The 17,736-nt window shown below is 39.7% G+C and overlaps 1 protein-coding gene across 2 annotated transcripts in view; it reads right to left on the bottom strand.

The window, feature by feature from the left end:
• The window catches only part of CHST13 (carbohydrate sulfotransferase 13), a 58,110-nt gene that overhangs the window by 6,725 nt on the left and 33,649 nt on the right, over window positions 1-17,736 (bottom strand). For both annotated transcript variants that reach the window (XM_007425185.4, XM_025164753.2), the window contains exon 2: window positions 3,611-3,693. In XM_007425185.4, coding sequence (XP_007425247.1) covers window positions 3,611-3,693 — 83 coding nt within the window. The remainder of the gene's footprint in view (window positions 1-3,610; window positions 3,694-17,736) is intronic.

Raw genomic sequence — 17,736 nt, 5'->3', positions numbered from 1 at the left:
ATTTATCTATGAATCAAAATGTAGATTCAGAATGAAAATAATCCCATACTGTTTGTTATCAGCTCTTTCAAGGCTTCTGAGTAACATCAGTGTCTCCTCCGAATGAAGGACTCAATCGCCTCTTTCCTTTCCCTGATCATCTCTTATTTGTTTTAACGATAAAAGAAATGAATAGTGTTAAGATGCATTAATTTAGCATGATGGAGCATCAGAAGCCTACATCAAATGTCCGGCTGAGTTTTCTTAGCAGAGAAAAGTGCTCTTGGAAACAAAGTGCTGTGAATATAGGCCTATCCCCATGATTACCAACTGCCCTTGGCTATTCAAAGTTTCCTTCCTTCCCATAATTGGAGTCCTTTCCCAGGTGAACCATCTGTTAGAAAAGGGTACCTCAAGCCACCTGGGATTGGAGCTTGGCTCCTGAAAGTGTGACTCGCAACATATTCAGGAAATAAATTTCCTTCTTGGGGTTTATTCTTGATTTCCTATAACTTTTAGCTAATGGTGGATTTTTTTTTAATCCTTCCCTATCTCTCCGGCATTTTATAGCACTTCACCTGATGAAAGGTTCAAGAAAATTCCCAAAACTCCCATGTCCTTTTGCAGCATTTTGGTTCTAGGAAAGATACTATCCATGTGTGGATTTTGAATATCTTTTTAACTTTCTTTACAGAAACTTAAAGCAGCATCTGTTTATATGGGGGTGGGGGGAATCTTTTTCCTTCCCCCTAATTACAGTTAAAACAAGGCTTATTTGCAGTTGGACTAAATATTTATTTCAGCAAGCCGTTTATACCGTCTCTGCTATATTCAGAAAGAGAGACAGATGAGTGTGTTTATTATGCCATATACTTCACTTCATCAGATGCACACAAGCTTAGGTCAGGGGTGGGCGGGCACATTTAGAATGCTGAGCACATGTGACAGGAGCTTTCTCATTCAATGACTCTTTTTATAAGACAATGGCTGCAGCCAATCACAAAACAGCTTTTCACTGGAAGGCAAACAGGTAAGATTCCCTGTCAGCCCCCCAAATCTCCAGAATGCTCCCTCCCAGCCCATTCTCCCACCTCACCCCCTTTTTTTCCCCAAATCAGATGACTACACTTATAGCCAAAGAACTGGGATGTGCCCATCCACCATTTTTTTTTTCCAGATGGCCTGCCGGGGCTTTTCAACAGCATTCCTGGAAGTAAAGATTATGCTAGAGCTTGGTTCACTGCTTTGCAACCCCCCTATTTAATCATTACTTCTCATTAAAAGAGTCTTGAAAAAGAAGGCAGGCGGGGTAGGGAGATGGGCAGGTATCCAGAGAGGTGTCACTGGGACCACTTTGCTTAACCCTGGTTTATCTCATGATTATGTATTTCATTCTTAAAAGTGTCATAGGATCTTACTGTTTTTATTGTTCCTTCATTTTCCCCAGATTTTATTGCTTTTTAGATACTAAATATAACACATTCCTGCTTTTCAAATCACTTCATGGTGAGTTCATGGAGAGGCCCATGTAGTTTTCTTGGCAGCAGTATGAAAGCAGTTTGCCATCTCTTTCTTGCAGGATGATTTTTTTAAGCTTCCCAGTATAGCTTAAAAAAATATCACCACCTCTTGGATTTTACTGTATTTAATCATTGTATTTTATATTTGTAATTGTAGTAATTGTATTTTATATTTGTATTATTTATGTTTTTACTGATTTTAAGTTGTTTTGTTGTGAACCGCCCAGAGTCCCTCCTTGTGGAGGAGTTGGGCGGTGATATAAATTTGATTGATTGATTGATTGATAAATAAATAAATAAATAAAATACTGCCTTGGGAGTTCCTGGTGGTCTCCCATCCAAGTGCTAACCAGGTCCAACCCTGCATGCTTTTTGAAAATTAGCCAAGCTGGCCCACCTGCTATGCTATTGCACAAAAAGTTTATTTGAAGTTCTGTTTGTATTACCGTTGCTCAGTGAACCCAAAGATCTGTACAAGACATTGCAGTTTGTTGTTCAATGACGCTGATGCTTTGTGTTACATCAGGCCAGGATTCCCAGCTTTCATGAGGGAACTCCTATTAGGCAGGATTCACGTCAAACTACTAGTAGAGCTCTGATTCCACAAACAGTTCATAGTAGGAACCTGTGGAGGCCTTCAGGAGGCTCTCACCATAGCACAATATGCTGCAGCACCCAGTAGATTTATTTTTCCTTTTTTCACATTCTGGCAGTTGTGGTTGCCGAACAGGAGCCAGCCATTATCACAATCAAGAGCACCTCCTTCCTCAGCTCACCTTTCATGTCCCCATCTCTCCCTCAGCTACTGGCATCTGCTCTCCCAAACAAACTTTGATCTCACTTGTCAGATAAGAGTAACGAGGCCCCCGCTCTTTATTAATACACATCTCAGCCTTGGTTGTTCTTGGTCATGCTGCCAGTAGGACCCTGATAGGGCAGGAGGAGACCAAGGCAGGCAGACGATGATTTAACAGAGAAGCCAGAAGACTGGCAACCAACGTGCAACCAGAACAGCAAAGGTGCACTGCATTTATGACTGGCTTGTGGGACACTGCAAGAAGCAATACAGCGGACCCAGCAGGTCTTGGGTCTGATCTGGCAGGGCTGTTCTTCTCTTCTTAAATCTATAGAAGAGACTTGAACTTTTGTCCTAGAGCCAGTGCCAGCCAATAACCTCCAACTGAGTAGGGAAAGCTAGCAGTCTGGCGTCCTCCAGATATTTTGGACTTTATAGTGTACAGCAATGGATTGTGGAAGCGGGAGTCCAAAACCATTCAGCAAACAATTTAGTTTACTCTATGGGGGCCACTGGGAATCCAAATTGAGAAGATAAAAGCTGCAATCTGGTTTTAAGTTCATTTTCACATGTTTAATGGTCAACAGTAATACAGAGCAAGAAAAATAGGGAAAACCTGCAATTCCAGCCTAGTCACTTTACGACAGCCTTGCCCAGAACGCAGGTTCCTTGCCCAGGAAAATCCAGAGACCAAAATCTCTGGAATACAAGCATTTTACTCTGATGAGTAGCAAATGAGGGGTCAAAGCTTTCCCTGGATCATACTATTCCAGCTGGCTGGGGGGAGTTCACAGGAGGAGAACTCAAATTAACATGTCAGGACAAAAGCTCAACATGTCCTGACATGTTAATCAACTCTCAAACCCAGTGTTCTTCAACCTTGGCAACTTTAAGATGTGTGGATTAGCAACTTGGCCTCCATGTTTCTTTTTTTTCTTTTCTGACTCTTGTTTTACATCTGAAGAACCAAAGGCACATGACGTGTAAAAAAAAGGACACAAGGAATTCTGACGTAGAAGGCTTGCTTTTCATTCACAGGGTTTCTCTTGGATTTCCAAATTAGTTGGAGAAAGACTACCCTATTTGTCTCTCAAAAGACTTTACAACGAAATAACTATTTCTGTAGGTTTCTGTATGTGAAACCCTGTGGGCAGGGTCCAAGTCTCCAATTCACAAAAAGAAGTGCATAATTTTGTGGGGGCAACTGGGGGGTGGGGAAGGAGGGTCACATTTTCTGCATGCAAAGAGTATTCTTCAACTACTGCCTGTTCTCTTCCTTCACAAAGAACCACTTTGTCTTTTCAAGTCCACTTACCTGGTCACCCTTGTAAAGAGTGTGAAGTGGACTTCGACCAGATTTCCCAGGCCAGCTGATCCTCAATATCCTGTCTTCTGCAGCTGGAAAAGAAAGAGAAGAGATGGGGGGGGGGCAGATTTAAAAACACATGGCAAAGTTTCTCTATTTAATGGAAAATGCAATGGATCAGATCAGGCTTAGTCATACTTAGAGAAGGATTACAAAAATTAAGAGTGGGCATAGGGTTCATTTAAATTAGGCTATTGTTGTACAACCACCCTGTCCTCGTGAGGGAACCTTGCCAAATCTCTAAATGACATAATCTGCCATTTGTGACTGTCCTATCTTTTTCCTCAAAGAAGTATTAGGAAAAAAAGTAAGGGGAAAATAGCTGCACAGTGTCTTTAGATTGCTGACAGTAAGAAAAATCCAACAGGAAGCACTGGGGTGGGAAAATTCTCAAGAGGACTTGGTTAAACTGTATGTTTAGATGTGCAGTTTGAGAATCAATTGATCTAATAATAGGATTATCTCAGTTGCTCTATGTCTTGTTTCTCTCCCAAAATTAATGATAAAGAATAGTTAGGCTTTGCTAAATTTGCATATTTTTATTTTTCAGCTTTTATTTACAAGACTTAGAGGCTGGCTGACTCCAAAACAACCCTGGACAGACTTCCACAATAAGAAATGATGGACTGAAGACGCTTCTGCGAAAAACAGAGCTGATAACTGCGACAGACAATGAGAGGACTTGAGATCGCCCACAAGTGCTCCAGACAGCTGCTCCTCAAGAGGAGACTGCAAGATAGCTGTCTCTGGCAGGTTTAAAGGTCTTGGAGATGAGGGAACAGCCATCTTGCTCAAACCATGATTGGTACCTTTGAAAGTGTCAGGCCTAGCCCAAGGAACTCCAGGAGACCATATAGATTCAGTTCAGCAATGTTTATTAGCTACAACCTCTAGCAAGAATCTTCCCAGACTGAAACCTCAGTTCCCAAAGTCAGCCAGTCAAAACAGAGTGAATTCCTCAGGGAGGTGCCAGCCTCATCCTCTTATCTCTTCCTCGCCCCTCAGGAGACGAAAGAGCATCTTTCCCTCCCTGAGTTTGGCCTTCATAATTCCATTCCATCACAGAAAGGATACTAAGCTTGCATACTTCCTTTTCTAACCGGTTTTGGAAATTGCTTGTTATCTGCTTTTCAACTGTTAGGAACTTTGAATCAACAAGTTTGACAGCACCAGGTGAGTTTCCTTCAATCTTTAGCAAAAGGAAGCTTTAACTATAAGCTTAAGAACTTAAAAAAAATTTTTTTTTGGAATAAACAGCAAATGGGTGATTAAAACTTTGATTTTAAAAAGTTACAAATGGACTAAGGGTCTAGATAAAATTGAAAAGAGATTCTGAAATTAATTATAAAGAATCCTTCCCATGGGAAAATGATTTTGTTTTGATTTTTTTTTTTAAATAAGATTTTAAAAATTGGACGCTAGAGGGAACTAAAGATTGCAATTAAAGGAGCAGAACACAGACTCGACTTACAATTATAGAATGAAGCAGAATATTCTAACATTGAGCATACTGAAAGATATTTTCGAAAAATGGACACAGAAATTAATTTTAATAGTGTCAACAGAGACATCTGCCTCTATGGAGAGACTGCATCTAAATATGTTATGAAAGAGGAACAAGTATTATCTGACAAGACCGAGACTGATCTGAAAGTGGATTTACAAATGACAGGCTACAAGAATGACATGGAAAAAGATGCTACACTGGACACACAAAAGAAACTGGCTGATGTTTAATAATTAAAAGGGATATACAATTAAACCAAGACAGTGACCTCAATAATTTTCCTGTATTGGATTTACAAAAGAGCCTTGTTGAAATTTTGAAGAATCTCATGAGAAGGGGCAAAGAAAAAATGAAAAGAAAGCAAGTTCTAGGACGGTATTTGAGTGGACTAAAGATTAAGATAGTTAGAAGTAAAAGGAGGAATATAAAGTTGGTTTATTTGATCAAGGTTAAAACAGATCTGTTGTTATCTCCTGTAACCCTTAATGGCCTTTTGCTGACACCAGGACTGAAATGACCATGGTTTATGGATTTGTATATAGATAAGAGATGATATATGGGAGGAAGAGATAATTTGTTGTATTTTAAGAGGAGGTGATAAGTTACTAAAATTGTTTATACTTGTGATAAAGGTGGGAAGTCACTTCTTAATATATTTGTTTCTTTACTATATTCTTTCTTTTTTTCTCTTTCTCTTTCTTCCTTTTTTCTTTCTTTTTTGCACTTTCTACTCTTTCTTTTTTTGGTTTGTATTAATTTTTATTGTTGTAATTATAATCTTTAATAAAATTACTGTAAAAAAAAACCACACCAAACGACTCTGGGTGGCTTGCACTAAAATAGGAAGTAATAAAAATAAAACAGCATAAAGGAAATCCCATGTATCCAGACAAACACACTCCCTGCAACAGAAAACAAACAGGGTTTCCCAACCAACCTACCCAAGATCTGGGCCAATAGCCAAGCATTAAAAATGTCCAGAACATCACTAGAGTGGGAGCTACATGGGTATCATTCCAGAGGGCAGGTGCTGTGACAGAGAAGGTATGTTTCCTGGGTCCCGATAAGTGACAAATTTGAAATATAAATAAATAAATAATAAAATAAAATAAAAATAGCATTGCTTAATCAAGGGTACTCAAACTCCACCAATTCTGCCCAGTGTTACTGGATGGGCAGAAACCATGGGAGATAGGTGGTCCCCAGATAACCTGGCCTTATGCCATGAAGAGCTTTATAGGTAATAACCAGGACCTTAGATTGCACCCAGAGGTTAACTGACAACCAGGACAGTTTGTGGAGCAGTAGTGTCACATGGGCATACCAAGGCATGTCCAATACTGCCCAGAATTCAAGACCACTGTAGTTTCCAAGTAGTCTTCAAAGACAGCCCCATGTAGAGTACATTGCAACAGTCCAACCATGAGGCGACTAGGGAATCAATGATAATCTGGAAAGCCTCCTAATCTAGGAAGAGGCACTATTACCCCATGAGGCCCCAAAGGCCCTCTTGGCTAGATCTGCTACTGTGAGTCCAAGATGACCCTCAGATTGTACACAGTCCTGAATGGGGAAATGCACCCTACTGAAGACTAAGGATGGAAAGTACCAGATCTGGTGTGGAGGCAAGAAGCCACAGCCACTCCACCTTGTCGGAACTGAGCCTAAGTATGTTCCTCCCCACCCAGACCCACCCAGCCTCCAAACACTGGACAGGACACTGATGGCATCACCTGACCGGCTCAGGTTGAGATGTACAAATGGGTACAATCCATGGTTTGATACCAGATTGTGAACTGATTGATGACCTCCTGCAAGAGTTTCATGTAAATGTTGAACAGGAGGGGAGAGACCTGAGGCACCCCACAGATGAATGGCCAAGGGTGTGATCTCTTCCCCCCTGCCAATACTGACCAGATCTGGCCACTGAGAAAGGAGGACAGTCACCATAACACGGTGCACTCAACTCCCAAGCACCACAGAAAGTAATGCTGTTGTGCAATGTCTTGATAAGAGTCTGTTCAAACCACAAGAAACCATGGGATTCCTTTGCATCCCAATTTAAAGTTTGGGACCTGCTGTGTCAATTGTTTGCTTTTGAAAAGAAAAATCTATCAAAGCAGTTCCACCGAAGAGATTTTAACCATTACTCCTACAATAGCTATGATAGGGTCTCTCGCTAAAAAAAACAGTAAAGCATCAGTTTTAGTCTTTTGCCAGGAACATGTTGATATCTGTTATCCATTGTAGAGCCTGTGGTATATATCCAAGTTTATGCCCCCTTTCCTCATGAACACTGTGATAATAATAGAACCACTAGATCTAGGTTGCAAAAATCTGGATGATCATTAAATGAAAGCCAAGATCTAATTTGCTACCATCCAGATTTTTGCAGCTCAGGTCTGATGGCCCTAATAACAACACATTAGAATGGAATTGGCCCTCATACAACTTTTCATAACTGCTCTCTGGAGCTGCTGCCTCTGTTGACACCACGTACGTGAAGTACAAAGAAAGATTGTATGTCAAATCGATATTTATAAAGGAAGGGTTCCAAAACCTTTTGCCATCACCCCTCCCTTTAGTGTAATCTTAATTTATATACACCTCCCCTAAAACTCCAAACACCAAAATGAACACAAATGAACAATGAAAGCAATACAATGAAATTTTGGGAAAGGTAGATTTATGATAACAATGTATTAAAAGGTTCTTCAGACTTTCCCTGGACTCTGTCTACACCTCACTGTTTGGGAAACCCTATTATAAAGTCTACAGAGACCATTGATAGGCACCTGGAAAATGCAGCCTTCTAACTATAGCCTGTTAAGGAAAGAGGAAACAAAGAACAGTCATAAATACAACCCAAGTGCTTCCATCAGCTTTAAAGATCAGCAGAAAAGGAATTTAACCTGACCACAGAAACCAAAAACGTAGCCTACCTCCTCCTTGCTTGTCACAGAAGAGTTGATGAGGCAAGCTCATTCAGCAGGAACCGTTATTTGGGGCAAGCAAAGGGCCTATTCACGAGGGTAAAGGAACAGCAAGGGGTAGCTGATGCAATGAACCTCCAGGAAGTCAGCTTTGGGGCTAGGGTTTAAGTGGTGTAAACAGGCCTCTTCCCCAACTGGCTCTACCATAGTGAAACAGGAAGTGGGATGTTGCAAGCAACGGCTATCCTTGCCCACAAAATTACTGTTACCAAATGCAAGTAAAAGCATTACAGTAGAGTCCTCATAGGCGTAGATGACCATTTAAAAAAAAAAAGGACTTATTTTCTCTCTCAGTGTTCTCCTAGAGAAATGCCCAATTAAGCATTTCAGGAGGGGATCTCGTCCCATTAGACTCTGGAGAACCTCTGGCTCCAGATTGGTCTTTATCAGTCAGGACCAGCTCTGCCCCAAGACATTTCCCCTTGTCTATGCCTTTTCTAGCCATTATCATCAAAGGAAAATGCCTCTAATGGAGAGACAAGAGGAGCTGCCAAAGCAGCTGTTCCTTTCTCCTCCAAGGTTAGAAAGGCAGAATGTTCACTAGAATCCAGCTGGACATAAACAGTATAGTCGGTATAGCCATCACATCCATTTTTACCAACAACTTAGATGAAGAGGTGAAGAATGCCTATCCAATTTGAAGATAGCTGAAATACAGAGAATGGGCATTAAAATAATCTTGACTGTTTAGAAAAATGAATTGAAACTAACAGAACAAAATTTAACAGAGATATATGCAAAGTTATTCACTTAAACAGGAAATCAGTACACAGGTACAGGATGGGAGCTGCCCATCTTGGCCATTGTATTTGTGCAAAAGTTTGCAGAATATAGGTAGTACTCATTTAGCAACCACAAATGGGACCAGCAACTCAGTCGTTAAGCAAAGTGGTTGCTAAGTGAAACTGCAACTATGCTTACAATCTTATGAAGCTTTCCTTTGCTTTACAGACCTGCGAAGGTCATAAATGCAAGGACTGGCTATAAAGTTACTTTTTCATCACCATGTAACTGCAAATGGTCACTAAACAAGGCAGTCATTAAACAAAGTCTATCTTAAGTCACAGAAGGCAAACTGATCAAGAATCAGGAATGACGTGTGGCTTCCAAGGAGGCCATTTGGAGTTTAGGCTGATCAATAGTTGAACAGACTCCTCCTGGAACGTGCACCTCATTTTAAGAATGATTCAGACAAACTGGAACAGATTAACAGAAAGGATAATGAGAATAACCAGGGAACTAGAAATTGTCCTATGAAGAAAGACTGGAGGAACTGGGCATGTTTAGCTTTGAGAAGATGGGGGTGTGGGTAGGGGAGGAATATGGTCACCATTTTCAAATACCTGAAAGGATGTCATATAGAATAAGGACATGACCCATTCTCTCTCATTTCAGGGTGCAAGGACACAAAATCATTAATTTATATTATTGTATAGGAGCCAGATTCTACCTAAATGTTGGGGGGGGGGAACTAACATAAGAGCTGTTTAGCAGTGAAGTCAGTTACCCAAACAGATGGTGGGCTCTCTTTCACTGGGTATGTTCCAGCACATGCTATAGAAAGCCATCCACTAGAGAAATCTTAACTGGGATTCCTGCACCAATATAATCTTGATGGCCTAAACAGCCATACCCAACCCTATGATTGTAAACATACATTTTGAAACCAGCCCTGAGCAATTTTCAACATGCAAAGACAAGGAAGAATGAATTAACCAACTTTCCTTTGAAATAATCTTAATTTAGCACAACTGCTATTTTAACATGGGTTCCACCCAAGCAGACACTCTCCACATTCGCTGGACTTGCAACTCTAAATTCTTAACCAGTACGCTTAGTAGGAGAAAACATCATTTTTGCATACAGACTTTATTCCTAAATATATTCTAAATGTTAGCAATGTTAGGATCCCAAAATGTTTTAATATATAATTGTGATATATTTAACTGACTTTTCTGTAAATCGAAACTGTTGTGTGTTTGATCAAGGGATTTTTCAGGAGAAGGCATAGGAATCTACAATGCTGATCTCCCCCAGTTAACATAATCTTAACTATATAGTAAGGTAGTATTTTTATTTAAAACAAAAGAGCGGAATACCACAAGCAATACAAATATTGAACAATATCATTATTCTGGACCCAAAAGATCCATACAATTCAAATGTTAGCTACATTTGCTAATTTAAAGTGGAAGGGACTGCTTTTTAAAAAAATGTTGTTACATTATCTGCTATCAGTGTCATTCAAAACAGCCCATCATTACTGAATTTTGAGTGCCCTTTGAATCTTGAGATGACAGAGTTAGATATGGGAGTTCTTGCATATAAAACACGTGCTCTATCACTGAGCTATGCACCTGACCCCTAAACCCTAGGACATTTAATGCCATATTGGAAAAGGACATTAGGGGCACACTAAAGCTTTCTGGAGACCAGATGCAATGCACACATTTTCTTCCCATATACAGAAATACAGATATTCTGGCAATAAATATTGAGATTACAGACATTAGTACAGCAGGATTCTCCATCACTACAAGTCTCCCAAGATTTAAATATCTTGGCTGAAAATCATCCAACTTTATGATCCTAGGAGGACCCTTATGTCTGTTCTGCTCATACCATATTCTTTCAAACATCAAGCCCAATTTTGCAATGAAATGAGTTTAACAGAACAGAACAAAGCTTATGTTTCCCATTGTAATCTCAACTCTCCAGGCTAGTCCTTTTTTTCTATCACATGAATGGATGAAAGCATTCATTTCCAACCACAATGCCTATCATTTCCAGCCATCTGGTGCCCTTCAGATGGGTTGAAGTACAACACCCATCACTGACCACAGGTTGGGGAGAAAAACACATGTTAGTATTGAGAACTAACCTGAACGAAACACCTGTAGCCATTTAATACATGACTCTTTTCTCATGCCCCCATGTAAGAAAATGTATAATGAGTATTGTTCAGCACAAAATATAAGAAGGTGCTTGATCTGGGTCAAACAATGAGGTCAATCACCAACAGAGACAGGCATTGTGTTTCGATCATTCTAATAGCCCTACCTCTAGAGCGGTGTTTTTCAAACTTGGCAACTTTAAGATGTGTGGACTTCAACTCCCAGAATTCAGCATGCTGGCTGGGGAATCCTGGGAGTTAAAGTCCACATGTCTTAAAGTCGCCAAGTTTGAAAAACACCTCTCTAGGGAGTAGTGATCTTTTGTATCCAGGAACATGCTGTTCCACTGTCTCTCTCTAACACATGGATGGGAACTTGTGACCCTCCAACCATTACTGATCTACAATTCCTAACATTATTCACCACTGGCCAAGCTAACTAGGGCTCCTGAAATAAGAGGTTTAACAATACTTGGTGAGCCAGAAGTTACTCATCTCTGCAGGTATAAACTAAACCAACCACACAAATCACACACACTATGCTATGATAGGCTCAGATCCATTTTATATATACACAAAGCATAGAAATGAAAGCAATCAACATTCCTTGAAAAACAAACATGCTCATTTTGGCTAAAACCACAACAGTAAAAATCCATATTATTGTATAACACACCCAACCAAAATATCATAACACTTTGGACAGTTTCAAAATTTCCAGAGCTTTTCACCTGGCATGATTTACCAAAAGTTATTTGGGGGGGGGGGCAGGGGCAGAGCTGAATATTTTGAAGTCAGAAACTCGGCAACCTACTTCTCTTATTTCTAACAAGCCTGTGTTCCCCCATTTCTTTCCCTCCTTTGCCCTAACACAACTTGCTGTATGCAACATCTTGCCTCATAAATGTTTAGAGAGCTGAAACAGTTGTAATCTTCCATTTAAGCTAAAGTAGACAATGACCCACAGGAATTTTGCATAATACATTCATTTATTACATCTATACCTTTAAAACATGTTTTCTGTTAACCTCAAACAAATTTTGTAAAATGAATGAAATTGGGTGGATATAGCATGTCTTTCCCAGTACAAACATTGGTAAACAAAATTAATAAAGCAATTAAGTAGTTGCTAATGCACAGTAACATAGGCTGCTTTCATGTTTTTTCATGAATGATGAACAGCTTTGTTTGTTCACCACTCCTGCTATCAATCTTGCATATAGGGCTCAGAGAAAAGAAAACTGTTCCAGGTTGAAGTAATATTCTATTAATCAGCAGTGCTACCATTCCCTAACAATTAGATAGCAATAATCACTTTAAATCAAGGTCTTGAAATGGGCTGCCATTCGTTCCCATCATTCTCTTTCAAGAATAGGAAGGAAATCAATCTGAAGCTCAGCCTGATGAGTTATTAATCTGACTGAATGGGATAAAGGACAAAGAATGAATGTTCTCTGATAGCCTTTGAGAGCCTGAATTTAGAAAAGAGCTTTGCTGCTATTAGCTATTTGAAATCAGATATTTTGGGATAGCTTCAGTACCCAGCACCCAGGCCCAGAGTTAATGCCTCTCTAATCTTTCCCCTTACTATTATCATTTTCTGACTTAGCATTCTGAGTAGTCCTAGGCAGATGGATCTGGCCACCCTTTAACTTTTCTACAAAATTCCAATATTATATTTGACACTGGTATTATCTGATCGAGAGATCCAAATACAAGTTTTCAGTCAAGTTCCCCCCCCCCCGCTTCTTAGTGGAGAATCAGTCCCAGCTGTACTCCAGTCTTCTCCCCACCAACCCAAGTTTCCAACTTCCTCTTTCTCCTTTCCATCTAAGCATGAGAAGGGTAAGGAAGTAGGCCAAGAGAATTGCACAACATGGGTCAATCATGTCTCAATCTTTCCTTTCTATAGAATTAACAGATGATTAAGATTAGATGCATCTCAAGAGATGGAAGTATACAGGTAGAAAGAATGTCTGCTGTTTTGTATTCAGCACTTCATTCACTAGGCACTTTAGGGAATGAGATATGCCACCTCCTGTGAAAACAATTAAACATGTGGGGCAGATAATAAAGCTCTAGACTTTAATTTCAACTGCTTCATTTTGCCATCAGAATCCACTACAGTATTGAAAAGCACTGACTTTGACTGGACCATCATAATCTCAGGGAAGCCCAAAACAGCTAGAGAATGAAAATATTCGCCCATCTGTAGCATGTACAAAATGTTAATCTCTCCAGCTACTCAATTCAGCCACCTTCTTCTCTTTTGGTTGTATCTATACAGGATATAAAAAGATGTTGAAAATTATACAGCTGCTTTAAAAGCAGAAATTATAGCTCTGGTCAATAATTATCCAGAGCTGGAGATCTTGAAACGTGACCCAAAATATTTTTTCTCCTTATTACAGTACGTCTTTGCTGTTTTTAGAAGAGTGTTACTTTGAAGAGGGAAACTGCATTTACTGGCTGTTTACTTTTACACCTTAGCTGGAGTTAGCCTTTGAGAAAGCACGACAATCAACACAAAATGGAAAGAGAGAAAATGGCTTTCTCTGTTGGAATTATGTCATTATAAGAAACATCCATAATAAATTGTTGCATTTTGCCTGAGCCTCTGAGGAAGGCACGGCCATTGTATTTCAAGCCAGCCTATCATAAGCGTAAAGGTAAGGTGCGTATTTGTATGAAGACAATTCCAGGTTCATTTCGAGCATCACAATGGGGGAATGAGAAAGAAACCCTAGAGAGCTGCTGCTGAGCAGAGACACAGTACTGAACTAGATGGGCCAAAGAACAGATCTGCAACTTCCTAAATTCTCTTTCACAGACACACCTCTCTGGACCATTATCCTATGAAGACCACCACAGGTAAAGTTCTTAATTAACACTACTTGAGGAATCAAATGTCATGAACCAAGATGGCACACAGTAGAGCGAAGTTCAGCTCACTACTTGAATGATTTGCTAGTCTTTCAACCTAGTCTACTTCTCAGGATTATTTTTCTCCCTGGTCAAGGAGGAGAACTGTGTATATTGCCAATGTATAGGTGGAAAATGAATTCAAAAAGCACTGCAACAAATATGGAATTTTTATATTTGCATTATAGGGAGAAACACAGAAAAGATCATTCGAGTGAAATCATGCAGTAATGCAGTTTAGAGATCATACTCAAATAACTTAGGAAGGAACCATAGATGGCCATTTGCAACTGTGCTACACTCAAGCTTTATCAACTTCCTGCCCCACTCTCTGATTTAAAATCCCTGTAAATACAAAAACAAAAAATAATTTAGCAATCCTGATTATTTCTAAAGCATGTATTGATTTGTGAAGTTTCAAGTTTTAAGTAACTGAAATCATAACACCATCACGCCAACAGGAATAAAATAAAGCTAACCTCTATGGCCCTACTGCATTTAGGTGGGGATAAGCAGCATTCTATAATAGAACAGGGCAACAGCTTAAAACTAAAAATAAACAAGGAACTGTAACAACATACATGCCTGGCCTGTGATTATGAATTCTTAAAAAAAAAAAAGATGGAACAGGACGTTGCAGTAATCAGTGTCAGGTATCCTTTTGCCACAGCCCCTTTCAGTTGCCATTGCTCAGATGATCTTTTTAGGGGCCTCGTCGGTTTTGGATTTGGCCCAGCCCTAATTGCACCGTTGCTCAAGTTTAAGGGCATCCTTGGGAGGTCCTTCTCACATTCCATAGAAGCAAGAAAGAAAAATCTGGCTGGTACATCCTCCTCTTCCCTTATATAGGCTGTGTATGAAAAGAAAATTTCACATTCAGTTCCCAAATGGGAATTTATGGGACTGAAATGAGATGTGGTTACTCAGAATTTTGCACACTGAAACAATGCAATCTTCTGCAGAGAGTAGCGAAGCCAGTGAATTAGTTGAAAGTAGGAAAAGGGCTTTTATGACCATGACAGGTAATTAAATCTCTTGATTAAAAAAAAATACATGAAAATCCAGGAGAGTCATGCCAGCTAAGAACGTTTTGCTGTCTTTCAGTTCTGCTACTTAAAAAATGTACAAGGGCCATAGTGCACAGGTCTGAATGGAAGAAATTCAGCTGCATTTTGGCAGTCAGTCCCTAACCTACATTGCCCCTGAAGATGATCTTTATTTTTAGTTATTGGTCTTCCCTTCCTGCAGATTCATCTGACTCCAGACTGCAGGCATTTTCCTTTTCCAAGTGAGACTGGCATGATTATGGTCTGACAGCAAGCTAAAGTCAAAGGGCTGGAACAATTTATCTAACAAAGACCCCAGACTTAATAGCTGCAATGGGAGACTTGCAAAAACCTGTACTGGCCCAGTTTGTTTGCTTGAGAGGCATTGTAAAAAAAATGGGCACAATCAAAAGCAACCTGAAATATATGGGGCAAGGAAACTGGATTCAACTTTCTGGCTGAATGGATAAACTATTTAACAAGTTGAAATTCTTGTCTTCCCTATTACATCAGGATTATGGGCACCAAGTCTTGCTGTGAATGTCACTTTGGGATAAAAGATAGGGGGTGTATGCAGAGGTGGTTGTGAGGAGTTGTAGATCAGGGTTTTTCAAACTGGGTTCCATGCTGCAAGACCTTGATGGAGCTCCATAAGAAACTAAATCAGCGTTTTTCAAACTTGGCAACTTTAAGATGTGTTGACTTCAACACCCAGAATTCTCCAGCCAACACTCCTATTTCTAGAAAGAAACTGATTTAAATTTTCACAGCCATAGTTAAGACCACATTAATAATATAGATACAGAGCCCTATAGAAAATTTACACAAATAGGTAATGTATATATTTATCAGAGAATAAGTATAAGATGAGTATTAAGCACCAATAGTGTGATCTTCAATGGGAAGCAGCTCATAATGAAAGAGTATGTAATCTTGAAGAGAAATAAAGCCAGACTTTTCTAAGGGCTGGGAGAAACAGATCACATTGGAGACATGGATTGGCTCAAGAGCTACAAATGGTATTCTTATTTTAGAAATGTAAGTGGAAAATGTGGTTAACTAAAAACTGTGGGCAAGCCAGCTGCTTCTTAAGAGCAACAGGGATGGCAAATTTTTTTCCCCCTAAGATCTGCTGCTTTTTTTGGAAAATATTATGTGACAGCTCTATTCTGTTTTATTCTTGTCTGTTTTAATATATCAGAGGAAATATTTGGTTCTTTTCTTTTTTAAAAAAGGGCTAAGGATCCATGAGCATCAGCCTCACATCCTTGCAGCCATTTTAAACTTTCAATTCTTGGGCCCAGTCTAGAGAAATCAAGTGATATATGCCAATGTGAAAATCAGTCCTGCCCACCCTTGCAAGTGAATAAGTCATCATGTAAAAAGCCTAAATGCTGTTTCATCTCAGGCATTTCACTGCCCAGTGAAATGCCTCAGGTTTCTTGAAACAAAAGATCTCCTGTCAACCTCACTAGGTGGACCAGACTAGGGACCTCACTCCACCAGAAGGCTAAAACTACTTTTAATATAATCTTGCAAATCTGATTCTGCTGTAAGTCCTCCTCCTCCTTATAGTCCTCTGAATTAGGGAGGCGACTGCTTGAGCCACTTGTTATCCTGCTGTTCTGGACTTAAAAATGTTTCAGCCCCTTTTGCCTAGGTAATGATTCCTGCATATCTCTGTTAAGGTCATCTTCCTTGCTCTCTACATCTCAATATACCAGACCCCATTCTAATTTACCAGCTTCCATAAGCAAATTAGAGGAATTTTGCTACTGAGTCCATGCCAGGAACCCTACTGTCTTGATCCATCCACTGGGAAGAGAAACTTGCTACAAAATTAGTTTAGTACATTTCATATCAGGAAGTCCCTTCCACCTTTGCCCGCCTACCCTTTCAGAAACAGCAATCAACTGTGGAGTAGATTCCAGCAAAGCTCCAGACAAAATCTCCTTGCAAGCTTTGCTAGAAAACCATACTGGTGATATTCACCTACTGTTTTGAGACAAAGGCCAGTTGGAAGGAAAGACTAACTGTCCTATGTGAACAGTTTAGACCAAAAAGCATCTTTTTTTTCTGACTGAGGCCTCCATAGCCAGTGAGACCTCTGTTGGCTTTAATGAAAATATCTGGGAATCCTCACACACAGAGAACACATCTCCCAGTAGCTCAAGTTGGAAAAAAGTCATTTTCAACTTCTACTTACTCCAGTATAGAAACTGAACAGATGTAATCCAGCAGATAAGATGTCACAATCATATAATGGAGATGGCATTTCACACTCTTCTCTTTCCTCCTGGTCAGTGTTTCTCAACCTTGGCAACTTTAAGATATGTGGACTTCAACTCCCAGAATTCCCCAGCCAGCCATGAGAGTTGAAGTCCACATATCTTAAAGCTGCCAAGGTTGAGAAACACTGTTCCTGGTGATTCCAACTATCATCAGTGGGAAGCACCAAATGAAAAAAGAAGATATACCAAATTATTTTCAAAGTTGCTGTTCCCATCAGAATAGTAATGGAATACTTATATCAGCCATGTGGACCATACTGTACTTCTTCTATGGCTTAAGTGTGTCTAGCTCATTGGTTAGACACAAGCCCTGTCACTTTGAAGAACATGGTGATAATTCATCTAATTCCATATGGCTGAGCAATGAACTCTTCCCTCTTCATTTTCTCAAGAAACACTAAACTGACTGTGTTACAATTTTCT

The sequence above is a fragment of the Python bivittatus genome, unplaced genomic scaffold (assembly GCF_059951505.1).
Source record: "Python bivittatus isolate LINGU-HERP-01145 unplaced genomic scaffold, Pbiv_v1 ctg000080_np1212, whole genome shotgun sequence".
In the NCBI taxonomy this organism is placed as follows: Eukaryota; Metazoa; Chordata; class Lepidosauria; order Squamata; family Pythonidae; genus Python; species Python bivittatus.
The sequence above is the reverse complement of the archived record's forward strand: the minus strand, read 5'-3'. Positions and strand labels throughout refer to the sequence as shown.